Genomic DNA, 27,949 nt, shown 5'->3' with positions numbered 1-27,949 from the left:
TATTTCAAATTTGCCCTAATTTCGAACTTTTACCATTGCTCTTATAGAGACTATACATTTGGGTTTTAACATCTGTGTAAATATGTTATTCTACTTTATCTGCATTGTGCATTTTATGGCAGAGACCCCCTCACCGTCAATGATACCATCAATGTGGATTTTATCTTTTCACTACTTCATTGTGGGTGTGATTATAAATCCCAGAATTTTCAGGTATAAGCACTAAGCACCATGTACAACGTACATTTTAAATAATTAAGCTTTGTGGTTTCACACAATCAGACGTATTAAAATGGCAGACAGATTTTGCAGCAAGTGATGTACTATATTGTGAGTTGAACCACATTAGCAAAACTAAAGAAGGACTATAAATGTGCACAAGGAGCCATACCGTTTAATATAAAAGATGGGGCAGTTTATTTAAATGTTTCTATGTGATCAAGTGGCGTGTGAGTCGCGAAACGCGTCTTTCCGCTACTTTTGGGTTTTGTCATTAGCTTTGCATTGGGATTAGAAAATAAAGTGACTTTGTTATTTGTAGACCTTGTCCACTTGGTCTTTGCTTGCTGCCGAATTTTGGAGTGCAATTCACAGTACATATATATAGGCCCCTTCAAGCTATCATACCCATTTAAAATTTCATTCATGCATCCTTCTTCACAATCTTGTATTCATTCTTCTAGCACCATACCCTCACCCATGCATCTGTCCTCATAATCATTCATTCACACTATCTCCCTCACTCTCATTCATTCAGTCATTCATTCATCAATCAGCGACTATTGATGACCACACAACCTTCCAAGGACCAGTAATGACCAAAGTGGCCTCATCAAATGACCAGTGATATCCACCGTGACCCCCCCCCACTCAAAGACGAGTATTGACTATAGTGACCCAATTCAAAGGCCAGTGATAAAGATAGTCACCCCATCCAAGAACCAGTTAGGAACATTGGGAACCACGCCCAAGGACCATTAATGACGATAGTGACCCCTTCCAATGGCATGTGATGACAATAGTGACACCATGCCCGTGAGCTTCCGGCACGTTATAAACATATAAATAAATAACTAGAAAATAAAATAAATGTAAGGACCATTGGTGTCCTCAGTGAGCAGTGCAACAACACTGAGGACCATAGCGACATCATCCAAGAGCCACTAATCACCACAGTGTCTCAGTCCACGGAACTGTGAAAACCGCAATCACCACAATGAAGTACCAGGGATGACAATAGTGACCACCAGCTCTTGTATGTAGTCTCTGTGGTGCTCACTGGTTCCCGGGTGTGGTCGCTATGGTCATCAATGCTCCCTTCTGTGAGGTCCCTGGTCACCACATCTTCCTTTGATGGTGATCCCACTGGTCCTCACTGTTCCTAAAATGAGGTCAGTAGGATGATCACTGGTCCTTGGTTAGGGGTTTTATGGTTATCATCGGTCTGTGCATGGGGTCACTGCGGTCATCACTGGTCTTTCGATGGGTCACTCTGGTCATCACTGGTCTTTGGATGGGTCCCTCTGGTCATCACTTGTCTTTGAATGGGTCACTGTGGTCATCACTGGTCTTTGGATGGGTCACTGCGGTCATCACTGGTCTTTGGATGGGTCACTGTGGTCATCACTGGTCTTTGGATGCGTCACTGCGGTCATCACTTGTCTTTGGATGGGTCACTGTGGTCATCACTGGTCTTTGGATGGGTCACTGTGGTCATCACTGGTCTTTGGATGGGTCACTCTGGTCATCACTAGTCTTTGGATGGGTCACGGTGGTCATCACTGGTCTTTGGACCGGGACTTGCTGGTCCTGCCTGGTCCTTGGATGTGGTGGGGGCAGTTTGGCTCACACTAGCCCATCAATAGGGACACTGTTGCCCTCCTTTTTCCCTAATTTGAGGTCGCTGGTCACCACTGACCCTTTCAAAGGGTCTCTATGGTCCTCAATGTTCCTTTGATGTGGTCACTATGGTCCACACCCATCCTTACATGTCACTGTGTCATGACTGGTCCTTGCATGGGGTCTCTGTGGTCATGACTGGTCCTTGGATGGGGAGACTCTGGTCCTCACCCATCCTTACATGTCACTGTGTCATGACTGGTCCTTGCATGGGGTCTCTGTGGTCATGACTGGTCCTTGGATGGGGAGACTCTGGTACTCACAGGCCATTGGATGGCAACATAGTGGCCCTCCGTCGTCCTTAGACGTGGAGGAGACAGTGTTGCCCTCATCGGCCCCTGGAAGTGATCTCTATGGTCACGCCGGGTCTTTGGATGGTGTCACGGCGGCCGTCACCGTTCCTGCAAGGGGGTCACGTGGTTACTAATTTACCCTTGCACTAAGCAATCAGAAGAAGCTCATGCTACTTTTGAAAATTAAAACATCTTACCTTGGATCACTTTCTCAAAGCTGACGTTCACACGTTTCTGAAAAAAAGGAGAACAAGTGTGTAAGTACATGTGGCTCAGGCTAGGACTGGCCTATAGGCAATAGGGCGGTGCCCGAACCAAAAACGCAAAACGCTGGGTCAAAGTGAGCTACTGTTACGCTGGGTCCCTGGCCAGGAATGACACTGACATCATTGCAGGAGCAATCAACTTCATTACTGTGCTCCAGGTACATAATACTTGGTACATCAGGTCAGGTAAGTACACAGGGACAGAATCATCCACCGGCATCCTCTCTCAGTCACCCCATCATATCAACTGACATTCATGGAACCACTCGTAACATAACATTCCCTCACTCAGCATTCCACGCCACTCACTCACAGCATTCCATGCATACTAAGCAGAGTGCAGGTAAAGCGAGTCACAACAGCCACCTTTCTGGCCAATGTGGGCCAGATCATGAGTAACTTTACTATGCAGCTAGTAGTTATTACCAGTCTTGCCGAATTTGTCTTTAAAATGCACAATTTGCATCATATGTTATCAAACACCCCCCCCCGCACCCACCTCCTTTGGGCGCTATTCAAAGTCTGTCACAAAAGGAATGACTAGCCACTTGTACATGTGGGCCACTTCTGCACTGGTGCCCGAGACAATGTTATGCCCCAGTCCGATCCTGATGTGGCTGATGGTGTTGCACTATTACCTCCACTCCCACATGTGCATGGAGGCTCTAACCAACCCTCCCACAAGCTCACCAGGACTGCAACCAGCTCTCCCACATGCGCAGGAGGGCCCTAACCAACACTGCCAGAAGCTCACCAGGACCTCAACCAGCTCTCCCACATGCGCATGGAAGCTCTACCCAACACTCCCACATGCTCATCAAGACTGTAACAAGCTCTCCAACAAGCTCACTAGGACTGCAACCAGCTCCCCCACATGCGCATGGAGGCACCAACCATCCCTCCCACAAGCTCACCAGAACTGCAACCAGGTCTCCCACATGCGCATGGAGGCCCTAACCAACACTCCCACAAGCTCACCAGGACTGCAACCAGCTCTACCACATGCGCATGGAGGCTCTAACCAACCCTCCCACAAGCTCACCAGGACTGCAACCAGCTCTCCCACATGCGCAGGAGGGCCCTAACCAACACTGCCAGAAGCTCACCAGGACCTCAACCAGCTCTCCCACATGCGCATGGAAGCTCTACCCAACACTCCCACATGCTCATCAAGACTGTAACAAGCTCTCCAACAAGCTCACTAGGACTGCAACCAGCTCCCCCACATGCGCATGGAGGCACCAACCATCCCTCCCACAAGCTCACCAGAACTGCAACCAGGTCTCCCACATGCGCATGGAGGCCCTAACCAACACTCCCACAAGCTCACCAGGACTGCAACCAGCTCTACCACATGCGCATGGAGGCTCTAACCAACCCTCCCACAAGCTCACGAGGACTGTAACCAGCTCTCCCACATGTTCATGGAGACTCTAACCAACCCTCCCACAAGCTCAACATGACTGCAACCAGCTCTCCCACATGCGCATGGGGGCCCTAACCAACCTTCCCACAAGCTCACCAGGACTGCAACCAGCTCTCCCACATGCGCGTGGGGGCCCTAACCAACCCTCCCACAAACTCATCAGGACTGCCACCAGCTCTCCCACATGTCCATGGAGACTCTAACCAACCCTCCTACAAAGTCACCAGGACTGCAACTCGCTCTCCCACATGTGCATGGAGACTCTAACCAACCCTCCCACAAGCTCACCAGGACTGCAACCAGCTCCCCCACATGCGCATGGAGGCACCAACCATCCCTCCCACAAGCTCACCAGAACTGCAACCAGGTCTCCCACATGCGCATGGAGGCCCTAACCAACACTCCCACAAGCTCACCAGGACTGCAACCAGCTCTACCACATGCGCATGGAGGCTCTAACCAACCCTCCCACAAGCTCACGAGGACTGTAACCAGCTCTCCCACATGTGCATGGAGACTCTAACCAACCCTCCCACAAGCTCACCAGGACTGCAACCAGCTCTCCCACATGCGCAGGAGGGCCCTAACCAACACTGCCAGAAGCTCACCAGGACCTCAACCAGCTCTCCCACATGCGCATGGAAGCTCTACCCAACACTCCCACATGCTCATCAAGACTGTAACAAGCTCTCCAACAAGCTCACTAGGACTGCAACCAGCTCCCCCACATGCGCATGGAGGCACCAACCATCCCTCCCACAAGCTCACCAGAACTGCAACCAGGTCTCCCACATGCGCATGGAGGCCCTAACCAACACTCCCACAAGCTCACCAGGACTGCAACCAGCTCTACCACATGCGCATGGAGGCTCTAACCAACCCTCCCACAAGCTCACGAGGACTGTAACCAGCTCTCCCACATGTTCATGGAGACTCTAACCAACCCTCCCACAAGCTCAACATGACTGCAACCAGCTCTCCCACATGCGCATGGGGGCCCTAACCAACCTTCCCACAAGCTCACCAGGACTGCAACCAGCTCTCCCACATGCGCGTGGGGGCCCTAACCAACCCTCCCACAAACTCATCAGGACTGCCACCAGCTCTCCCACATGTCCATGGAGACTCTAACCAACCCTCCTACAAAGTCACCAGGACTGCAACTCGCTCTCCCACATGTGCATGGAGACTCTAACCAACCCTCCCACAAGCTCACCAGGACTGCAACCAGCTCCCCCACATGCGCATGGAGGCACCAACCATCCCTCCCACAAGCTCACCAGAACTGCAACCAGGTCTCCCACATGCGCATGGAGGCCCTAACCAACACTCCCACAAGCTCACCAGGACTGCAACCAGCTCTACCACATGCGCATGGAGGCTCTAACCAACCCTCCCACAAGCTCACGAGGACTGTAACCAGCTCTCCCACATGTGCATGGAGACTCTAACCAACCCTCCCACAAGCTCACCAGGACTGCAACCAGCTCTCCCACATGCGCAGGAGGGCCCTAACCAACACTGCCAGAAGCTCACCAGGACCTCAACCAGCTCTCCCACATGCGCATGGAAGCTCTACCCAACACTCCCACATGCTCATCAAGACTGTAACAAGCTCTCCAACAAGCTCACTAGGACTGCAACCAGCTCCCCCACATGCGCATGGAGGCACCAACCATCCCTCCCACAAGCTCACCAGAACTGCAACCAGGTCTCCCACATGCGCATGGAGGCCCTAACCAACACTCCCACAAGCTCACCAGGACTGCAACCAGCTCTACCACATGCGCATGGAGGCTCTAACCAACCCTCCCACAAGCTCACGAGGACTGTAACCAGCTCTCCCACATGTGCATGGAGACTCTAACCAACCCTCCCACAAGCTCAACATGACTGCAACCAGCTCTCCCACATGCGCATGGGGGCCCTAACCAACCTTCCCACAAGCTCACCAGGACTGCAACCAGCTCTCCCACATGCGCGTGGGTGCCCTAACCAACCCTCCCACAAACTCATCAGGACTGCCACCAGCTCTCCCACATGTCCATGGAGACTCTAACCAACCCTCCTACAAAGTCACCAGGACTGCAACTCGCTCTCCCACATGTGCATGGAGACTCTAACCAACCCTCCCACAAGCTCATCAGGAGTGCAACCAACCCTCCCACAAGCTGACCAGGACTGCCACTAGCTCTCCCACATGTGCATGGAGACTCTAACCAACACTTGCACAAGCTCACCAGGAGTGCAACCAACCCTCCCACAAGCTCATCAGGACTGTAACCAGCTCTCCCATTTGTGCATGGAGGCTCTAACCAAACCTCTCATGAGCTCACCAGGACTGCAACCAGCTCTTCCAGATGTGCAAGGAGGCGCTAAACAACCCTCCCACAAGCCCACAAGGACTGTAACCAGCGCTCCCACATGCTCATAAAGGCTCTAACCAACCCTCCCACAAGCCCACCAGGACTGCAACCATAACCCACACATGTGCATGGAGAGTCTAAGCAAACCTTCCACAAACACACCGAGACTGCAACCAGCTCTCCCACATGGGCATGGAGGCCCTAACCAACCCTCCCACAAACTCATCAGGACTGCCACCAGCTCTCCCACATGTCCATGGAGACTCTAACCAACCCTCCTACAAAATCACCAGGACTGCAACTCGCTCTCCCACATGCGCATGGAGACTCTAACCAACCCTCCCACAAGCTCACCAGGAGTGCAACCAACCCTCCCACAAGCTGACCAGGACTGCCACTAGCTCTCCCACATGTGCATGGAGACTCTAACCAACACTTGCACAAGCTCACCAGGAGTGCAACCAACCCTCCCACAAGCTCATCAGGACTGTAACCAGCTCTCCCATTTGTGCATGGAGGCTCTAACCAAACCTCTCATGAGCTCACCAGGACTGCAACCAGCTCTTCCAGATGTGCAAGGAGGCGCTAAACAACCCTCCCACAAGCTCACAAGGACTGTAACCAGCGCTCCCACATGCTCATAAAGGCTCTAACCAACCCTCCCACAAGCCCACCAGGACTGCAACCATAACCCACACATGTGCATGGAGAGTCTAAGCAAACCTTCCACAAACACACCGAGACTGCAACCAGCTCTCCCACATGGGCATGGAGGCCCCAACCAACCCTCCCACAAGCTCACCAGGACTACAACCAGCTCTCCCACATGTGCATGGAGGCCCTAACCAACCCTCCCACATGCTCAAGATTGTAACCAGCTCTCCCACAAGCTCACCAGGACTGCAACCAGCTCTCCCACTTGTGCATGGGGCCCTAACCAGCCCTCCCACAAACTCACCAGGACTGCCACCAGCTCTCCCACATGTGCATGGAGACTCTAACCAACTCTTGCACAAGCTCACCAGAACTGCAACCCGTTTTTCGACATGTGCATGGAGACTCTAACCAACCCTCCCACAAGCTCACCAGGAGTGCAACCAACCCTCACACAAGCTCATCAGGACTGTAACCAGCTCTCCCATTTGTGCATGGAGGCTCTAACCAAACCTCTCATGAGCTCACCAGGACTGCAACCAGCTCTTCCACATGCGCAAGGAGGCACTAAACAACCCTCCCACAAGCTCACAAGGAATGTAACCAGCGCTCCCACATGCTCATAAAGGCTCTAACCAACCCTCCCACAAGCCCACCAGGACTGCAACCATAACGCACACATGTGCATGGAGAGTCTAACCAACCCTCCCACAAACACACCAGGACTGCAACCAGCTCTCCCACATGGGCATGGAGGCCCCAACCAACCCTCCCACAAGCTCACCAGGATTACAACCAGCTCTCCCACATGTGCATGGAGGCCCTAAGCAACCCTCCCACATGCTCAAGATTGTAACCAGCTCTCCCACAAACTCGCCAAGACTGCAACCAGCTCACCCACATGTGCATGGAGACCCTAACGATCCCTCCCACAAGCTCACCAGAACTGCAACCAGGTCTCCAACATGCGCATGGAGGCCCTAACCAACACCCCCACAAGCTCATCAGAACTGCAACCAGCTCTACCACATGCTCCTGGAGGCTCTAACCAACCCTCCGACAAGCTCACCATGACTGCCGCCAGCTCTCCCACATGCACATGGAGGCTATCACAACCCTCCCACAAGCTCACCAGGACTACAACCAGCTCTCCCACATGCGCATGGAGGCCCTCACCAACTCTCCCACAAACTCACCAGGACTGCAACCATATCTCCCACATATGCATGGAGACTCTAACCAACCCACCCACAAACTCACCAGGACTGCAACCAGCTCTCCCACATGCGCATGGAGGCCCCAACCAACCCTCCCACAAGCTCACCAGGACTACAACTAGCTCTCGCACATGCGCATGGAGGCCCTAACCAACCCTCCCACAAGCTCACCAGGACTGTCTGTAACCAGCTCTCCCTCATGTGCATGGAGGCTCTAACCAACACTCCCACAAGCTCACCAGGACTGCCACCAGCTCTCCCACATGTGCATGGAGACTCTAACCAACCCTCCCACAAGCTCACCAGGACTGCAACGAACCTTGCACAAGCTCACCAGAACTGCAACCCGCTCTTCCACATGTGCATGGAGACTCTAAACAACCCCCCCACAAGCTCACCAGGAGTGCTACCAACCCCCCCACAAGCTCACCAGGACTGCAACCAGCTCTCCCACATGCGCATAGAGGCTCTAAACAACCCTCCCACAAGCTCACAAGGACTGCAACCATTGCTCCCACATGCGCATGAAGACTCTAACCAACCCTCCCACAAGCCCACCATGACTGCGACCATATCTCCCACATGTGCATGGAGACTCTAACCAATCCTCAAACAAACTCACCAGGACTGCAACCAGCTCTCCCACATGCACATGGAGGCCCTAACCAACCCTCCCACAAGCTCACCAGGACTACAACCAGCTCTCCAACATGTGAATGGAGGCCCTAACTAACCCTCCCACAAGCTCACCAGGACTGTATCCAGGTCTCCCACATGTGCATGGAGGCGCTAACCAACCCTCCCACAAGCTCACCAGGACTGTCTGTAACCAGCGCTCACACATGCGCATGGATGCTCTAACCAACCCTCACATGAGCTCACCAGGACTGCTACCAGCTCTCCCACATGCACATGGAGGCTCTAACCAACCCTCCCTCAAGCTCACCAGGACTGTCTGTAACCAGCGCTCACACATGCGCATGGATGCTCTAACCAACCCTCACATGAGCTCACCAGGACTGCTACCAGCTCTCCCACATGCACATGGAGGCTCTAACCAACCCTCCCTCAAGCTCACCAGGACTGCAACCAGCTCTCCCACGTGCGCATGGAGACCCTAACCAACCCTCCCACAAGCTCACCAGGACTGCAACCAGCTCTCCCACATGCGCATGGAGGCTCTAACCAACGCTCTCACAAGCTCACCAGAACTGCAACCCACTCTCCCACATGTGCATGTATGCTCCAACAATCCTCCCACAAGCTCACCAGGACTGCCACCAGCTCTCCCACATACACATGGGGGCTCTATCCAACCCTCCCACAAGCTCACCAGGACTGCAACCAGCTCTCCCACATGTGCATGGAGGCCCTAACCAACCCTCCCACAAGCTCACCAGGACTGTAATCAGGTTTCCCACATGTGCATGGAGGCGCTAACCAACCCTCCCACAAGCTCACCAGGACTGTCTGTAACCAGCGCTCCTACGTGTGCATGGAGGCTCTAACCAACACTCCCATAAGCTCACCAGGACTACAACCAGCTCTCCTACATGCGCATGGTGACTCTAACCAACCCTCTCAAAAGCTCACCAGGACTGCAAATACCTCTCCCACATGAACATGGGGGCTCAAACCAACCCTCCCACGAGCTCAGCAGGACTGCAACCAGCTCTCCCACATGTGCATGGAGTCCCTAACCAACCCTCCCACAAGCTCACCAGGACTGTATCCAGGTCTCCCACATGTGCATGGAGGCGGTAACCAACCTTCCCACAAGCTCACCAGGACTGTCTGTAACCAGCGCTCCTACGTGTGCATGGAAGCTCTAACCAACACTCCCATAAGCTCACCAGGACTACAACCAGCGTTCCCACTTGTGGATGGAGGCTCTAACCAACCCTCCCACAAGCTCACCAGGACTTCAACCAGCTCTCCCACATGCACATGGAGGCTCTAACCAACGCTCTCACAAGCTCCCCAGAACTGCAACCCACTCTCCCACATGTGCTTGTATGCTCCAACCAATCCTCCCACAAGCTCACCAGGACTACAACCAACTCTCCCACATACACATGGGGGCTCTATCCAACCCTCCCACAAGCTCACCAGGACTGCAACCAGCACTTCTGCATGGCCATGGAGGCTCTAACCAATCCTCCCACAAGCTCACCAGGACTGTAACCAGCACTCGAGCATGCGCATAGAGGTACTAACCAACCCTCCCACAGGCTCACCAGGACTGCAACCAGCTCTCCCACTTGCACATGGGGCCCTAAACAACCCTCCCACAAGCTCATCAGGACTACAACCAGCTCTCCCACATGTGCATGGAGGCTCTAACCAACCCTCCCACAAGCTCACCAGGACTGCAACCCGCTCTCCCACATGCGCATGGAGGCTCCAACCAACCCTCTCACAAGCTCACCAGGACTTCAACCAGCTCTCCCACATGAACATGGAGACCCTAACCAACCCTCCCACAATCTCACCAGGAATACAACCCGCTCAACCACATGCACATGGATGCTCTAACCATACCTCCCAAGAGCTAACCAGGACTGCAACCTGCTCTCTCACATGCGCATGGAGGCTCTAAACAACCCTCCCAAAAGCTCACCAGGACTTCAACGAGCTCTCCCACATGCACATGGAGGCTCTAACCAACCCTCCCACAAGCTCACAAGGACTGCAACCAGCTCTCCCACATGCGCATGGAGACCCTAATCAACCCTCCCACAAGCTCACCAGGACTGCAACCAGCTCTCCCACCAGCACATGGAGGTTCTAATCAACCCTCCCACAAGCTCACCAGGACTGCAACTAGCTCTCCTTCATGCACATGGAGGCGCTAACCACCCCTCCCATGAGCTCATCAAGACTCTAACCAGCACTCCTACATGCGCATGGAGGCTCTAACCAACCCTCCCACAAGGTCACTAGGACTGCAACCAGCTCTCTCACATGCGCATGGAGGCTCTAACCAACAGTCCCACAAGCTCAATAGAACTGCAAACAGCCCTCCCACATGCACATGGAGGCTCTAACCAATCCTCCCACAAGCTCACCAGGACTGCAACCAGCTCTCCCACATGTGCATGGAGGCCCTAACTAACCCTCCCACATGCGCACCAATACTGTAACCAACTCTCCCACATGTGTATGGAGGCTCTAACCAACCCTCCCAGGAGCTCACCAGGACTTTAACCAGCTCTCCTACATGCGCATGGAGGATCTAACCAACCCTCCCACATGCTCACCAGGACTGTAACCAGCTCGACTACATGCATATGGAAGCTCTAACCGGACTTCCCACATCTTCATCAGGGCTGTAACCACCTCTGCTACATGCGCATGGAGGCTCCAACCAATCCTCCCACAAGCTCACCAAGACTGTCTGTAACCAGCGCTCACACATGCGCATGGAGGCTCTAACCAACCCTCACATGAGCTCACCAGGACTGCTACCAGCTCTCCCACATGCAAATGGAGGCTCTAACCAACCCTCCCTCAAGTTCACCAGGACTGCAACCAGCTCTCCCACGTGCGCATGGAGACCCTAACCAACCCTCCCACAAGCTCACCAGGACTGCAACCAGCTCTCCCACATGTGCATGGAGGCTCTAACCAACGCTCTCACAAGCTCACCAGAACTGCAACCCACTCTCCCACATGTGCATGTATGCTCCAACAATCCTCCCACAAGCTCACCAGGACTGCAACTAGCTCTCCCACATACACATGGGGGCTCTATCCAACCCTCCCACAAGCTCACCAGGACTACAACCAGCTCTCCCACATGTGCATGGAGGCTCTAACCAACCCTCCCACAAGCTCACCAGGACTGTATCCAGGTTTCCCACATGTGCATGGAGGCGCTAACCAACCCTCCCACAAGCTCACCAGGACTGTCTTTAACCAGCGCTCCTACGTGTGCATGGAGACACTCCCATAAGCTCACCATTACTACAACCAGCTCTCCTACATGCGCATGGTGACTCTAACCAACCCTCCCACAAGCTCACCAGGACTGCAACCAGCTCTCCCACATGTGCATGGAGGCCCTAACCAACCCTCCCACAAGCTCACCAGGACTGTATCCAGGTCTCCCACATGTGCATGGAGGCGGTAACCAACCCTCCCACAAGCTCACCAGGACTGTCTGTAACCAGCGCTCCTATGTGTGCATGGAAGCTCTAACCAACACTCCCATAAGCTCACCAGGACTACAACCAGCGTTCCCACATGTGGATGGAGGCTCTAACCAACCCTCCCACAAGCTCACCAGGACTGCAACCAGCTCTCTCACATGCACATGGAGGCTCTAAACAACGCTCTCACAAGCTCACCAGAACTGCAACCCACTCTCCCACATGTGCTTGTATGCTCCAACCAATCCTCCCACAAGCTCACCAGGACTGCAACCAACTCTCCCACATACACATGGGGGCTCTATCCAACCCTCCCACAAGCTCACCAGGACTGCAACCAGCACTCCCGCATGGGCATGGAGGCTCTAACCAATCCTCCCACAAGCTCACCAGGACTGTAACCAGCACTCGCGCATGCGCATAGAGGTACTAACCAACCCTCCCACAGGCTCACCAGGACTGCAACCAGATCTCCCACTTGCGCATGGGGCCCTAAACAACCCTCCCACAAGCTCATCAGGACTACAACCAGCTCTCCCACATGTGCATGGAGGCTCTAACCAACCCTCCCACAGGCTCACCAGGACTGCAACCCGCTCTCCCACATGCGCATGGAGGCTCCAACCAACCCTCTCACAAGCTCACCAGGACTTCAAGCAGCTCTCCCACATGCACATGGAGACCCTAACCAACCCTCCCACAATCTCACCAGGACTGCAACCCGCTCTCCCACATGCACATGGATGCTCTAACCAACCCTCCCACGAGCTAACCAGGACTGCAACCTGCTCTCACACATGCGCATGGAGGCTCTAACCAACCCTCACATGATCTCACCAGGACTGCTACCCGCTCTCCCACATGCAAATGGAGGCTCTAACCAACCCTCCCTCAAGTTCACCAGGACTGCAACCAGCTCTCCCACGTGCGCATGGAGACCCTAACCAAGCCTCCCACAAGCTCACCAGGACTGCAACCAGCTCTCCCACATGCGCATGGAGGCTCTAACCAATGCTCTCACAAGCTCACCAGAACTGCAACCCACTCTCCCACATGTGCATGTATGCTCCAACAATCCTCCCACAAGCTCACCAGGACTGCAACCAGCTCTCCCACATACACATGGGGGCTCTATCCAACCCTCCCACAAGCTCACCAGGACTGCAACCAGATCTCCCACTTGCGCATGGGGCCCTAAACAACCCTCCCACAAGCTCATCAGGACTACAACCAGCTCTCCCACATGTGCATGGAGGCTCTAAACAACCCTCCCACAGGCTCACCAGGACTGCAACCCGCTCTCCCACATGCGCATGGAGGCTCCAACCAACCCTCTCACAAGCTCACCAGGACTTCAATCAGCTCTCCCACATGCACATGGAGACCCTAACCAACCCTCCCACAATCTCACCAGGACTGCAACCCGCTCTCCCACATGCACATGGATGCTCTAACCAACCCTCCCACAAGCTAACCAGGACTGCAACCTGCTCTCTCACATGCGCATGGAGGCTTTAAACAACCCTCCCACAAGCTCACCAGGACTGCAACCAGCTCTCCCACATGCACGTGGAGGCTCTAACCAACCCTCCCACATGCTCACCAGGACTGCAAACAGCTCTCCCACGTGAGCATGGAGACCCTAACCAACCCTACCACAAGCTCACCAGGACTGCAACCAGCTCTCCCACATGGGCATGGAGGCTCTAACAAACCCTCACACAAGCTAACCAGGACTGTAACCAGCAATCGCGCATGCGCATGGAGGTACTAACCAACCCTCCCAGGAGCTCACCAGGACTTTAACCAGCTCTCCTACATGCGCATGGAGGATCTAACCAACCCTCCCACATGCTCACCAGGACTGTAACCAGCTCGACTACATGCATATGGAAGCTCTAACCGGACTTCCCACATCTTCATCAGGGCTGTAACCACCTCTGCTACATGCGCATGGAGGCTCCAACCAATCCTCCCACAAGCTCACCGAGACTGTCTGTAACCAGCGCTCACACATGCGCATGGAGGCTCTAACCAACCCTCACATGAGCTCACCAGGACTGCTACCAGCTCTCCCACATGCAAATGGAGGCTCTAACCAACCCTCCCTCAAGCTCACCAGGACTGCAACCAGCTCTCCCACGTGCGCATGGAGACCCTAACCAACCCTCCCACAAGCTCACCAGGACTGCAACCAGCTCTCCCACATGCGCATGGAGGCTCTAACCAATGCTCTCACAAGCTCACCAGAACTGCAACCCACTCTCCCACATGTGCATGTATGCTCCAACAATCCTCCCACAAGCTCACCAGGACTGCAACCAGCTCTCCCACATACACATGGGGGCTCTATCCAACCCTCCCACAAGCTCACCAGGACTACAACCAGCTCTCCCACATGTGCATGGAGGCCCAACCAACCCTCCCACAAGCTCACCAGGACTGTATCCAGGTTTCCCACATGTGCATGGAGGCGCTAACCAACCCTCCCACAAGCTCACCAGGACTGTCTGTAACCAGCGCTCCTACGTGTGCATGGAGACACTCCCATAAGCTCACCAGGACTACAAACAGCTCTCCTACATGCGCATGGTGACTCTAACCAACCCTCCCACAAGCTCACCAGGACTGCAACCAGCTCTCCCACATGTGCATGGAGGCCCTAACCAACCCTCCCAAAAGCTCACCAGGACTGTAACCAGCACTCGCGCATGCGCATAGAGGTACTAACCAACCCTCCCACAGGCTCACCAGGACTGCAACCAGATCTCCCACTTGCGCATGGGGCCCTAAACAACCCTCCCACAAGCTCATCAGGACTACAACCAGCTCTCACACATGTGCATGGAGGCTCTAACCAACCCTCCCACAAGCTCACCAGGACTGCAACCCGCTCTCCCACATGCGCATGGAGGCTCCAACCAACCCTCTCACAAGCTCACCAGGACTTCAAGCAGCTCTCCCACATGCACATGGAGACCCTAACCAACCCTCCCACAATCTCACCAGGACTGCAACCCGCTCTCCCACATGCACATGGATGCTCTAACCAACCCTCCCACGAGCTAACCAGGACTGCAACCTGCTCTCTCACATGCGCATGGAGGCTCTAAACAACCCTCCCACAAGCTCACCAGGACTGCAACCAGCTCTCCCACATGCACATGGAGGCTCTAACCAACCCTCCCACATGCTCACCAGGACTGCAAACAGCTCTCCCACGTGAGCATGGAGACCCTAACCAACCCTACCACAAGCTCACCAGGACTGCAACCAGCTCTCCCACATGGGCATGGAGGCTCTAACAAACCCTCACACAAGCTAACCAGGACTGTAACCAGCAATCGCGCATGCGCATGGAGGTACTAACCAACCTTCCCACAGGCTCACCAGGACTGCAACCTGCTCTCCCACGTGTGCATGGAGACCCTAACTAACCCTCCCGCAAGCTCACCAGGACTGCAACCAGCTCTCCCACATGTACGTGGAGGCTCTAACCAACCCTCCCACAAGCTCACCAGGACTACAACCAGCGTTCCCATATGTGGATGGAGGCTCTAACCAACCCTCCCACAAGCTCACCAGGACTGCAACCAGCAGTCACGCATGCGCATGGAGGTCCTAACCAACCCTCCCAAAGGCTCACCAGGTCTGAAACCAGCTCTCCCACGTGTGCATGGAGACCCTAACAAACCCTCCCACAAGCTCACCAGGACTGGAACCCACTCTCCCACATGCACATGGAGGCTCTAACCAACCCTCCCACAAGCTAACCAGGACTGCAACCTGCTTTCTCACATGCGCATGGAGGCTCTAAAAAACCCTCCCACAAGCTCACCAGGACTTCAACGAGCTCTCCCACATGCACATGGAGGCTCTAACCAACCCTCCCACAAGCTAACCAGGACTGCAACCAGCTCTCCCACATGCGCATGGAGACCCTAATCAACCCTCCCACAAGCTCACCAGGACTGCAACCAGCTCTCCCACCAGCACATGGAGGCTCTAATCAACCCTCCCACAAGCTCACCAGGACTGCAACTAGCTCTCTTTCATGCACATGGAGGCGCTAACCAACCCTCCCATGAGCTCATCAAGACTCTAACCAGCTCTCCTACATGCGCATGGAGGCTCTAACCAACCCTCCCACAAGCTCACTAGGACTGCAACCAGCTCTCTCACATGCGCATGGAGGCTCTAACCAACCCTCCCACAAGCTCAATAGAACTGCAAACAGCCCTCCCACATGCACATGGAGGCTCTAACCAATCCTCCCACAAGCTCACCAGGACTGCAACAGCTCTCCCACATGTGCGTGGAGGCCCTAACTAACCCTCCCACCAGCTCACCAGGACTGTAACCAGCTCTTGCACATGCACATGGAGGCTCTAACCAACCCTCCCACATGCGCACCAATACTGTAACCAACTCTCCCACATGTGCATGGAGGCTCTAACCAACCCTCCCAGGAGCTCACCAGGACTTTAACCAGCTCTCCTACATGCGCATGGAGGATCTAACCAACCCTCCAACATGCTCACCAGGACTGTAACCAGCTCGTCTACATGCATATGGAAGCTCTAACCGGACTTCCCACATCTTCATCAGGGCTGTAACCACCTCTGCTACATGCGCATGGAGGCTCCAACCAATCCTCCCACAAGCTCACCAGGACTGTCTGAAACCAGCGATCACACATGCGCATGGAGGCTCTAACCAACCCTCACATGAGCTCACCAGGACTGCTACCAGCTCTCCCACATGCACATGGAGGCTCTAACCAACCCTCCCTCAAGCTCACCGCTCACCAGGACTGCAACCAGCTCTCCCACGTGGCATGGAGTCCCTAACCAACCCTTCCACAAGCTCACCAGGACTACAACCAGCTCTCCCACATGCGTATGGAGGCTCTAACCAACGCTCTCACAAGCTCACCAGAACTGCAACCCACTCTCCCACATGTGCATGTATGCTCCAACCAATCCTCCCACAAGCTCACCAGGACTGCAACCAGCTCTCCCACATGGGCATGGAGGCTCTACCCAACCCTCCCACAAGCTCACCAGGACTCTAACCCACTCTCCCACATGCACATGGATGCTCTAACCAACCCTCCCACAAGTTAACCAGGACTGCAACCTGCTTTCTCACATGCGCATGGTGGCTCTAAACAACCCTCCCACAAGCTCACCAGGACTGCAACGAGCTCTACCACATGCACATGGAGGCTCCAACCAACCCGCTCACAAGCTCACCAGGACTGCAACCAGCTCTCCCATATGCACATGTAGACCCTAACCAACCTTCCCACAAGCTCACCAGGATTCCAACCTGCTCTCCCTCTTGCATATGGAGGCTCTAACCAACCCTCCCACAAGCTAACCAGGACTGCAACCTGCTCTCTTACATGCGTATGGAGGCTCTAAACAACCCTCCCACAAGCTCACCAGGACTGCAACCAGCTCTCCCACATGCGCATGGAGGCTCTAACCAACCCTCCCACAAGCTCACCAGGACTGCAACCAGCTCTCCCACGTGCGCATGGAGGTCCTAACCAACCCTCCCAAAGGCTCACCAGGACTGCAACCAGCTCTCCCATGTGTGCATGGAGACCCTAATCATCCCTCCCACAAGATCACCAGGACTGCAACCCGCTCTCCCACATGCACATGGAGGCTCTAACCAACCCTCCCAAAAGCTAACCAGGACTGCAACCTGCTTTCTCACATGCGCATGGAGGCTCTAAACAACTTTCCCACAAGCTCACCAGGACTGCACCGAGCTCTCTCACATGCACATGGAGGCTCTAAGCAACCCTCCCACAAGCTCACCAGGACTGCAACCACCTCTCCCACGTGCGCATAGAGACCCTAACCAACCCTCCCACAAGCTCACCAGGACTGCAACCAACTCTCCCACCTGCACATGGAGGCTCTAAACAACCCTCCCACAAGCTCACCAGGACTGCAACCAGCTCTCCCGCATGCACATGGAAGCACTAACCAACCCTTCCATGAGCTCATCAAGACTCTAACCAGCTCTCCTACATGCACATGGAGGCTCTAACCATCCCTCCCACAAGCACACTAGGACTGCAACCAGCTCTCCCACATGTGCATGGAGGCTCTAACCAACCCTCCCACAAGCTCAATAGGACTGCAACAGGCCCTCCCACATGCACATGGAGGCTCTAAACAACCCACCCACAAGCTCACCAGGACTGCATCCAGCTTTCCCACATGTGCATGGAGGCCCTACCCAACCCTCCCACAAGCTCACCAGGACTGAAACCAGCTCTCCCGCATGCACATGGAAGCACTAACCAACCCTCCCTTGAGCTCATCAAGACTCTAACCAGCTCTCCTACATGCGCATGGAGGCTCTAACCAACCTTCCCACAAGCTCACCAGGACTGTAAGCAGCAGTCACGCATGCGCATGGAGGTCCTAACCAACCCTCCCAAAGGCTCACCAGGTCTGAAACCAGCTCTCCCACGTGTGCATGGAGACCCTAACAAACCCTCCCACAAGCTCACCAGGACTGGAACCCGCTCTCCCACATGCACATGGAGGCTCTAACCAACCCTCCCACAAGCTAACCAGGACTGCAACCTGCTTTCTCACATGCGCATGGAGGCTCTAAAAAACCCTCCCACAAGCTCACCAGGACTTCAACGAGCTCTCCCACATGCACATGGAGGCTCTAACCAACCCTCCCACAAGCTCACCAGGACTGCAACCAGCTCTCCCACATGCGCATGGAGACCCTAATCAACCCTCCCACAAGCTCACCAGGACTGCAACCAGCTCTCCCACCAGCACATGGAGGCTCTAATCAACCCTCCCACAAGCTCACCAGGACTGCAACTAGCTCTCTTTCATGCACATGGAGGCGCTAACCAACCCTCCCATGAGCTCATCAAGACTCTAACCAGCTCTCCTACATGTGCATGGAGACTCTAACCAACCCACCCACAAACTCACCAGGACTGCAACCAGCTCTCCCACATGCGCATGGAGGCCCCAACCAACCCTCCCACAAGCTCACCAGGACTACAACTAGCTCTCGCACATGCGCATGGAGGCCCTAACCAACCCTCCCACAAGCTCACCAGGACTGTCTGTAACCAGCTCTCCCTCATGTGCATGGAGGCTCTAACCAACTCTCCCACAAGCTCACCAGGACTGCCACCAGCTCTCCCACATGTGCATGGAGACTCTAACCAACCCTCCCACAAGCTCACCAGGACTGCAACGAACCTTGCACAAGCTCACCAGAACTGCAACCCGCTCTTCCACATGTGCATGGAGACTCTAAACAACCCCCCCACAAGCTCACCAGGAGTGCTACCAACCCCCCCACAAGCTCACCAGGACTGCAACCAGCTCTCCCACATGCGCATAGAGGCTCTAAACAACCCTCCCACAAGCTCACAAGGACTGCAACCATTGCTCCCACATGCGCATGAAGACTCTAACCAACCCTCCCACAAGCCCACCATGACTGCGACCATATCTCCCACATGTGCATGGAGACTCTAACCAATCCTCAAACAAACTCACCAGGACTGCAACCAGCTCTCCCACATGCACATGGAGGCCCTAACCAACCCTCCCACAAGCTCACCAGGACTACAACCAGCTCTCCAACATGTGAATGGAGGCCCTAACTAACCCTCCCACAAGCTCACCAGGACTGTATCCAGGTCTCCCACATGTGCATGGAGGCGCTAACCAACCCTCCCACAAGCTCACCAGGACTGTCTGTAACCAGCGCTCACACATGCGCATGGATGCTCTAACCAACCCTCACATGAGCTCACCAGGACTGCTACCAGCTCTCCCACATGCACATGGAGGCTCTAACCAACCCTCCCTCAAGCTCACCAGGACTGTCTGTAACCAGCGCTCACACATGCGCATGGATGCTCTAACCAACCCTCACATGAGCTCACCAGGACTGCTACCAGCTCTCCCACATGCACATGGAGGCTCTAACCAACCCTCCCTCAAGCTCACCAGGACTGCAACCAGCTCTCCCACGTGCGCATGGAGACCCTAACCAACCCTCCCACAAGCTCACCAGGACTGCAACCAGCTCTCCCACATGCGCATGGAGGCTCTAACCAACGCTCTCACAAGCTCACCAGAACTGCAACCCACTCTCCCACATGTGCATGTATGCTCCAACAATCCTCCCACAAGCTCACCAGGACTGCCACCAGCTCTCCCACATACACATGGGGGCTCTATCCAACCCTCCCACAAGCTCACCAGGACTGCAACCAGCTCTCCCACATGTGCATGGAGGCCCTAACCAACCCTCCCACAAGCTCACCAGGACTGTAATCAGGTTTCCCACATGTGCATGGAGGCGCTAACCAACCCTCCCACAAGCTCACCAGGACTGTCTGTAACCAGCGCTCCTACGTGTGCATGGAGGCTCTAACCAACACTCCCATAAGCTCACCAGGACTACAACCAGCTCTCCTACATGCGCATGGTGACTCTAACCAACCCTCTCAAAAGCTCACCAGGACTGCAAATACCTCTCCCACATGAACATGGGGGCTCAAACCAACCCTCCCACGAGCTCAGCAGGACTGCAACCAGCTCTCCCACATGTGCATGGAGTCCCTAACCAACCCTCCCACAAGCTCACCAGGACTGTATCCAGGTCTCCCACATGTGCATGGAGGCGGTAACCAACCTTCCCACAAGCTCACCAGGACTGTCTGTAACCAGCGCTCCTACGTGTGCATGGAAGCTCTAACCAACACTCCCATAAGCTCACCAGGACTACAACCAGCGTTCCCACTTGTGGATGGAGGCTCTAACCAACCCTCCCACAAGCTCACCAGGACTTCAACCAGCTCTCCCACATGCACATGGAGGCTCTAACCAACGCTCTCACAAGCTCCCCAGAACTGCAACCCACTCTCCCACATGTGCTTGTATGCTCCAACCAATCCTCCCACAAGCTCACCAGGACTACAACCAACTCTCCCACATACACATGGGGGCTCTATCCAACCCTCCCACAAGCTCACCAGGACTGCAACCAGCACTTCTGCATGGCCATGGAGGCTCTAACCAATCCTCCCACAAGCTCACCAGGACTGTAACCAGCACTCGCGCATGCGCATAGAGGTACTAACCAACCCTCCCACAGGCTCACCAGGACTGCAACCAGCTCTCCCACTTGCACATGGGGCCCTAAACAACCCTCCCACAAGCTCATCAGGACTACAACCAGCTCTCCCACATGTGCATGGAGGCTCTAACCAACCCTCCCACAAGCTCACCAGGACTGCAACCCGCTCTCCCACATGCGCATGGAGGCTCCAACCAACCCTCTCACAAGCTCACCAGGACTTCAACCAGCTCTCCCACATGAACATGGAGACCCTAACCAACCCTCCCACAATCTCACCAGGAATACAACCCGCTCAACCACATGCACATGGATGCTCTAACCATACCTCCCAAGAGCTAACCAGGACTGCAACCTGCTCTCTCACATGCGCATGGAGGCTCTAAACAACCCTCCCAAAAGCTCACCAGGACTTCAACGAGCTCTCCCACATGCACATGGAGGCTCTAACCAACCCTCCCACAAGCTCACAAGGACTGCAACCAGCTCTCCCACATGCGCATGGAGACCCTAATCAACCCTCCCACAAGCTCACCAGGACTGCAACCAGCTCTCCCACCAGCACATGGAGGTTCTAATCAACCCTCCCACAAGCTCACCAGGACTGCAACTAGCTCTCCTTCATGCACATGGAGGCGCTAACCACCCCTCCCATGAGCTCATCAAGACTCTAACCAGCACTCCTACATGCGCATGGAGGCTCTAACCAACCCTCCCACAAGGTCACTAGGACTGCAACCAGCTCTCTCACATGCGCATGGAGGCTCTAACCAACAGTCCCACAAGCTCAATAGAACTGCAAACAGCCCTCCCACATGCACATGGAGGCTCTAACCAATCCTCCCACAAGCTCACCAGGACTGCAACCAGCTCTCCCACATGTGCATGGAGGCCCTAACTAACCCTCCCACATGCGCACCAATACTGTAACCAACTCTCCCACATGTGTATGGAGGCTCTAACCAACCCTCCCAGGAGCTCACCAGGACTTTAACCAGCTCTCCTACATGCGCATGGAGGATCTAACCAACCCTCCCACATGCTCACCAGGACTGTAACCAGCTCGACTACATGCATATGGAAGCTCTAACCGGACTTCCCACATCTTCATCAGGGCTGTAACCACCTCTGCTACATGCGCATGGAGGCTCCAACCAATCCTCCCACAAGCTCACCAAGACTGTCTGTAACCAGCGCTCACACATGCGCATGGAGGCTCTAACCAACCCTCACATGAGCTCACCAGGACTGCTACCAGCTCTCCCACATGCAAATGGAGGCTCTAACCAACCCTCCCTCAAGTTCACCAGGACTGCAACCAGCTCTCCCACGTGCGCATGGAGACCCTAACCAACCCTCCCACAAGCTCACCAGGACTGCAACCAGCTCTCCCACATGTGCATGGAGGCTCTAACCAACGCTCTCACAAGCTCACCAGAACTGCAACCCACTCTCCCACATGTGCATGTATGCTCCAACAATCCTCCCACAAGCTCACCAGGACTGCAACTAGCTCTCCCACATACACATGGGGGCTCTATCCAACCCTCCCACAAGCTCACCAGGACTACAACCAGCTCTCCCACATGTGCATGGAGGCTCTAACCAACCCTCCCACAAGCTCACCAGGACTGTATCCAGGTATCCCACATGTGCATGGAGGCGCTAACCAACCCTCCCACAAGCTCACCAGGACTGTCTTTAACCAGCGCTCCTACGTGTGCATGGAGACACTCCCATAAGCTCACCATTACTACAACCAGCTCTCCTACATGCGCATGGTGACTCTAACCAACCCTCCCACAAGCTCACCAGGACTGCAACCAGCTCTCCCACATGTGCATGGAGGCCCTAACCAACCCTCCCACAAGCTCACCAGGACTGTATCCAGGTCTCCCACATGTGCATGGAGGCGGTAACCAACCCTCCCACAAGCTCACCAGGACTGTCTGTAACCAGCGCTCCTATGTGTGCATGGAAGCTCTAACCAACACTCCCATAAGCTCACCAGGACTACAACCAGCGTTCCCACATGTGGATGGAGGCTCTAACCAACCCTCCCACAAGCTCACCAGGACTGCAACCAGCTCTCTCACATGCACATGGAGGCTCTAAACAACGCTCTCACAAGCTCACCAGAACTGCAACCCACTCTCCCACATGTGCTTGTATGCTCCAACCAATCCTCCCACAAGCTCACCAGGACTGCAACCAACTCTCCCACATACACATGGGGGCTCTATCCAACCCTCCCACAAGCTCACCAGGACTGCAACCAGCACTCCCGCATGGGCATGGAGGCTCTAACCAATCCTCCCACAAGCTCACCAGGACTGTAACCAGCACTCGCGCATGCGCATAGAGGTACTAACCAACCCTCCCACAGGCTCACCAGGACTGCAACCAGATCTCCCACTTGCGCATGGGGCCCTAAACAACCCTCCCACAAGCTCATCAGGACTACAACCAGCTCTCCCACATGTGCATGGAGGCTCTAACCAACCCTCCCACAGGCTCACCAGGACTGCAACCCGCTCTCCCACATGCGCATGGAGGCTCCAACCAACCCTCTCACAAGCTCACCAGGACTTCAAGCAGCTCTCCCACATGCACATGGAGACCCTAACCAACCCTCCCACAATCTCACCAGGACTGCAACCCGCTCTCCCACATGCACATGGATGCTCTAACCAACCCTCCCACGAGCTAACCAGGACTGCAACCTGCTCTCACACATGCGCATGGAGGCTCTAACCAACCCTCACATGAGCTCACCAGGACTGCTACCCGCTCTCCCACATGCAAATGGAGGCTCTAACCAACCCTCCCTCAAGTTCACCAGGACTGCAACCAGCTCTCCCACGTGCGCATGGAGACCCTAACCAAGCCTCCCACAAGCTCACCAGGACTGCAACCAGCTCTCCCACATGCGCATGGAGGCTCTAACCAATGCTCTCACAAGCTCACCAGAACTGCAACCCACTCTCCCACATGTGCATGTATGCTCCAACAATCCTCCCACAAGCTCACCAGGACTGCAACCAGCTCTCCCACATACACATGGGGGCTCTATCCAACCCTCCCACAAGCTCACCAGGACTGCAACCAGATCTCCCACTTGCGCATGGGGCCCTAAACAACCCTCCCACAAGCTCATCAGGACTACAACCAGCTCTCCCACATGTGCATGGAGGCTCTAAACAACCCTCCCACAGGCTCACCAGGACTGCAACCCGCTCTCCCACATGCGCATGGAGGCTCCAACCAACCCTCTCACAAGCTCACCAGGACTTCAAGCAGCTCTCCCACATGCACATGGAGACCCTAACCAACCCTCCCACAATCTCACCAGGACTGCAACCCGCTCTCCCACATGCACATGGATGCTCTAACCAACCCTCCCACAAGCTAACCAGGACTGCAACCTGCTCTCTCACATGCGCATGGAGGCTTTAAACAACCCTCCCACAAGCTCACCAGGACTGCAACCAGCTCTCCCACATGCACGTGGAGGCTCTAACCAACCCTCCCACATGCTCACCAGGACTGCAAACAGCTCTCCCACGTGAGCATGGAGACCCTAACCAACCCTACCACAAGCTCACCAGGACTGCAACCAGCTCTCCCACATGGGCATGGAGGCTCTAACAAACCCTCACACAAGCTAACCAGGACTGTAACCAGCAATCGCGCATGCGCATGGAGGTACTAACCAACCCTCCCAGGAGCTCACCAGGACTTTAACCAGCTCTCCTACATGCGCATGGAGGATCTAACCAACCCTCCCACATGCTCACCAGGACTGTAACCAGCTCGACTACATGCATATGGAAGCTCTAACCGGACTTCCCACATCTTCATCAGGGCTGTAACCACCTCTGCTACATGCGCATGGAGGCTCCAACCAATCCTCCCACAAGCTCACCGAGACTGTCTGTAACCAGCGCTCACACATGCGCATGGAGGCTCTAACCAACCCTCACATGAGCTCACCAGGACTGCTACCAGCTCTCCCACATGCAAATGGAGGCTCTAACCAACCCTCCCTCAAGCTCACCAGGACTGCAACCAGCTCTCCCACGTGCGCATGGAGACCCTAACCAACCCTCCCACAAGCTCACCAGGACTGCAACCAGCTCTCCCACATGCGCATGGAGGCTCTAACCAATGCTCTCACAAGCTCACCAGAACTGCAACCCACTCTCCCACATGTGCATGTATGCTCCAACAATCCTCCCACAAGCTCACCAGGACTGCAACCAGCTCTCCCACATACACATGGGGGCTCTATCCAACCCTCCCACAAGCTCACCAGGACTACAACCAGCTCTCCCACATGTGCATGGAGGCCCAACCAACCCTCCCACAAGCTCACCAGGACTGTATCCAGGTTTCCCACATGTGCATGGAGGCGCTAACCAACCCTCCCACAAGCTCACCAGGACTGTCTGTAACCAGCGCTCCTACGTGTGCATGGAGACACTCCCATAAGCTCACCAGGACTACAAACAGCTCTCCTACATGCGCATGGTGACTCTAACCAACCCTCCCACAAGCTCACCAGGACTGCAACCAGCTCTCCCACATGTGCATGGAGGCCCTAACCAACCCTCCCAAAAGCTCACCAGGACTGTAACCAGCACTCGCGCATGCGCATAGAGGTACTAACCAACCCTCCCACAGGCTCACCAGGACTGCAACCAGATCTCCCACTTGCGCATGGGGCCCTAAACAACCCTCCCACAAGCTCATCAGGACTACAACCAGCTCTCCCACATGTGCATGGAGGCTCTAACCAACCCTCCCACAAGCTCACCAGGACTGCAACCCGCTCTCCCACATGCGCATGGAGGCTCCAACCAACCCTCTCACAAGCTCACCAGGACTTCAAGCAGCTCTCCCACATGCACATGGAGACCCTAACCAACCCTCCCACAATCTCACCAGGACTGCAACCCGCTCTCCCACATGCACATGGATGCTCTAACCAACCCTCCCACGAGCTAACCAGGACTGCAACCTGCTCTCTCACATGCGCATGGAGGCTCTAAACAACCCTCCCACAAGCTCACCAGGACTGCAACCAGCTCTCCCACATGCACATGGAGGCTCTAACCAACCCTCCCACATGCTCACCAGGACTGCAAACAGCTCTCCCACGTGAGCATGGAGACCCTAACCAACCCTACCACAAGCTCACCAGGACTGCAACCAGCTCTCCCACATGGGCATGGAGGCTCTAACAAACCCTCACACAAGCTAACCAGGACTGTAACCAGCAATCGCGCATGCGCATGGAGGTACTAACCAACCTTCCCACAGGCTCACCAGGACTGCAACCTGCTCTCCCACGTGTGCATGGAGACCCTAACTAACCCTCCCGCAAGCTCACCAGGACTGCAACCAGCTCTCCCACATGTACGTGGAGGCTCTAACCAACCCTCCCACAAGCTCACCAGGACTACAACCAGCGTTCCCATATGTGGATGGAGGCTCTAACCAACCCTCCCACAAGCTCACCAGGACTGCAACCAGCAGTCACGCATGCGCATGGAGGTCCTAACCAACCCTCCCAAAGGCTCACCAGGTCTGAAACCAGCTCTCCCACGTGTGCATGGAGACCCTAACAAACCCTCCCACAAGCTCACCAGGACTGGAACCCACTCTCCCACATGCACATGGAGGCTCTAACCAACCCTCCCACAAGCTAACCAGGACTGCAACCTGCTTTCTCACATGCGCATGGAGGCTCTAAAAAACCCTCCCACAAGCTCACCAGGACTTCAACGAGCTCTCCCACATGCACATGGAGGCTCTAACCAACCCTCCCACAAGCTAACCAGGACTGCAACCAGCTCTCCCACATGCGCATGGAGACCCTAATCAACCCTCCCACAAGCTCACCAGGACTGCAACCAGCTCTCCCACCAGCACATGGAGGCTCTAATCAACCCTCCCACAAGCTCACCAGGACTGCAACTAGCTCTCTTTCATGCACATGGAGGCGCTAACCAACCCTCCCATGAGCTCATCAAGACTCTAACCAGCTCTCCTACATGCGCATGGAGGCTCTAACCAACCCTCCCACAAGCTCACTAGGACTGCAACCAGCTCTCTCACATGCGCATGGAGGCTCTAACCAACCCTCCCACAAGCTCAATAGAACTGCAAACAGCCCTCCCACATGCACATGGAGGCTCTAACCAATCCTCCCACAAGCTCACCAGGACTGCAACAGCTCTCCCACATGTGCGTGGAGGCCCTAACTAACCCTCCCACCAGCTCACCAGGACTGTAACCAGCTCTTGCACATGCGCATGGAGGCTCTAACCAACCCTCCCACATGCGCACCAATACTGTAACCAACTCTCCCACATGTGCATGGAGGCTCTAACCAACCCTCCCAGGAGCTCACCAGGACTTTAACCAGCTCTCCTACATGCGCATGGAGGATCTAACCAACCCTCCAACATGCTCACCAGGACTGTAACCAGCTCGTCTACATGCATATGGAAGCTCTAACC

General features: G+C 54.9%; 1 protein-coding gene across 1 annotated transcript in view; it reads right to left on the bottom strand.

The window, feature by feature from the left end:
• TNFSF14 (TNF superfamily member 14) overlaps positions 1-27,949 on the bottom strand; it is a 221,901-nt gene that overhangs the window by 41,526 nt on the left and 152,426 nt on the right. Inside the window, exon 2 of the mRNA XM_069604333.1 lies at positions 2,390-2,426. Within this exon, the coding sequence (XP_069460434.1) occupies positions 2,390-2,426 (37 nt within the window). The remainder of the gene's footprint in view (positions 1-2,389; positions 2,427-27,949) is intronic.

This window comes from Ambystoma mexicanum, chromosome 3q (assembly GCF_040938575.1).
Source record: "Ambystoma mexicanum isolate Mex_15411 chromosome 3q, UKY_AmexF1_1, whole genome shotgun sequence".
In the NCBI taxonomy this organism is placed as follows: domain Eukaryota; kingdom Metazoa; phylum Chordata; class Amphibia; order Caudata; family Ambystomatidae; genus Ambystoma; species Ambystoma mexicanum.
Note: the sequence above shows the minus strand (reverse complement) of the source record. Positions and strands in the feature narration are given on the sequence as shown.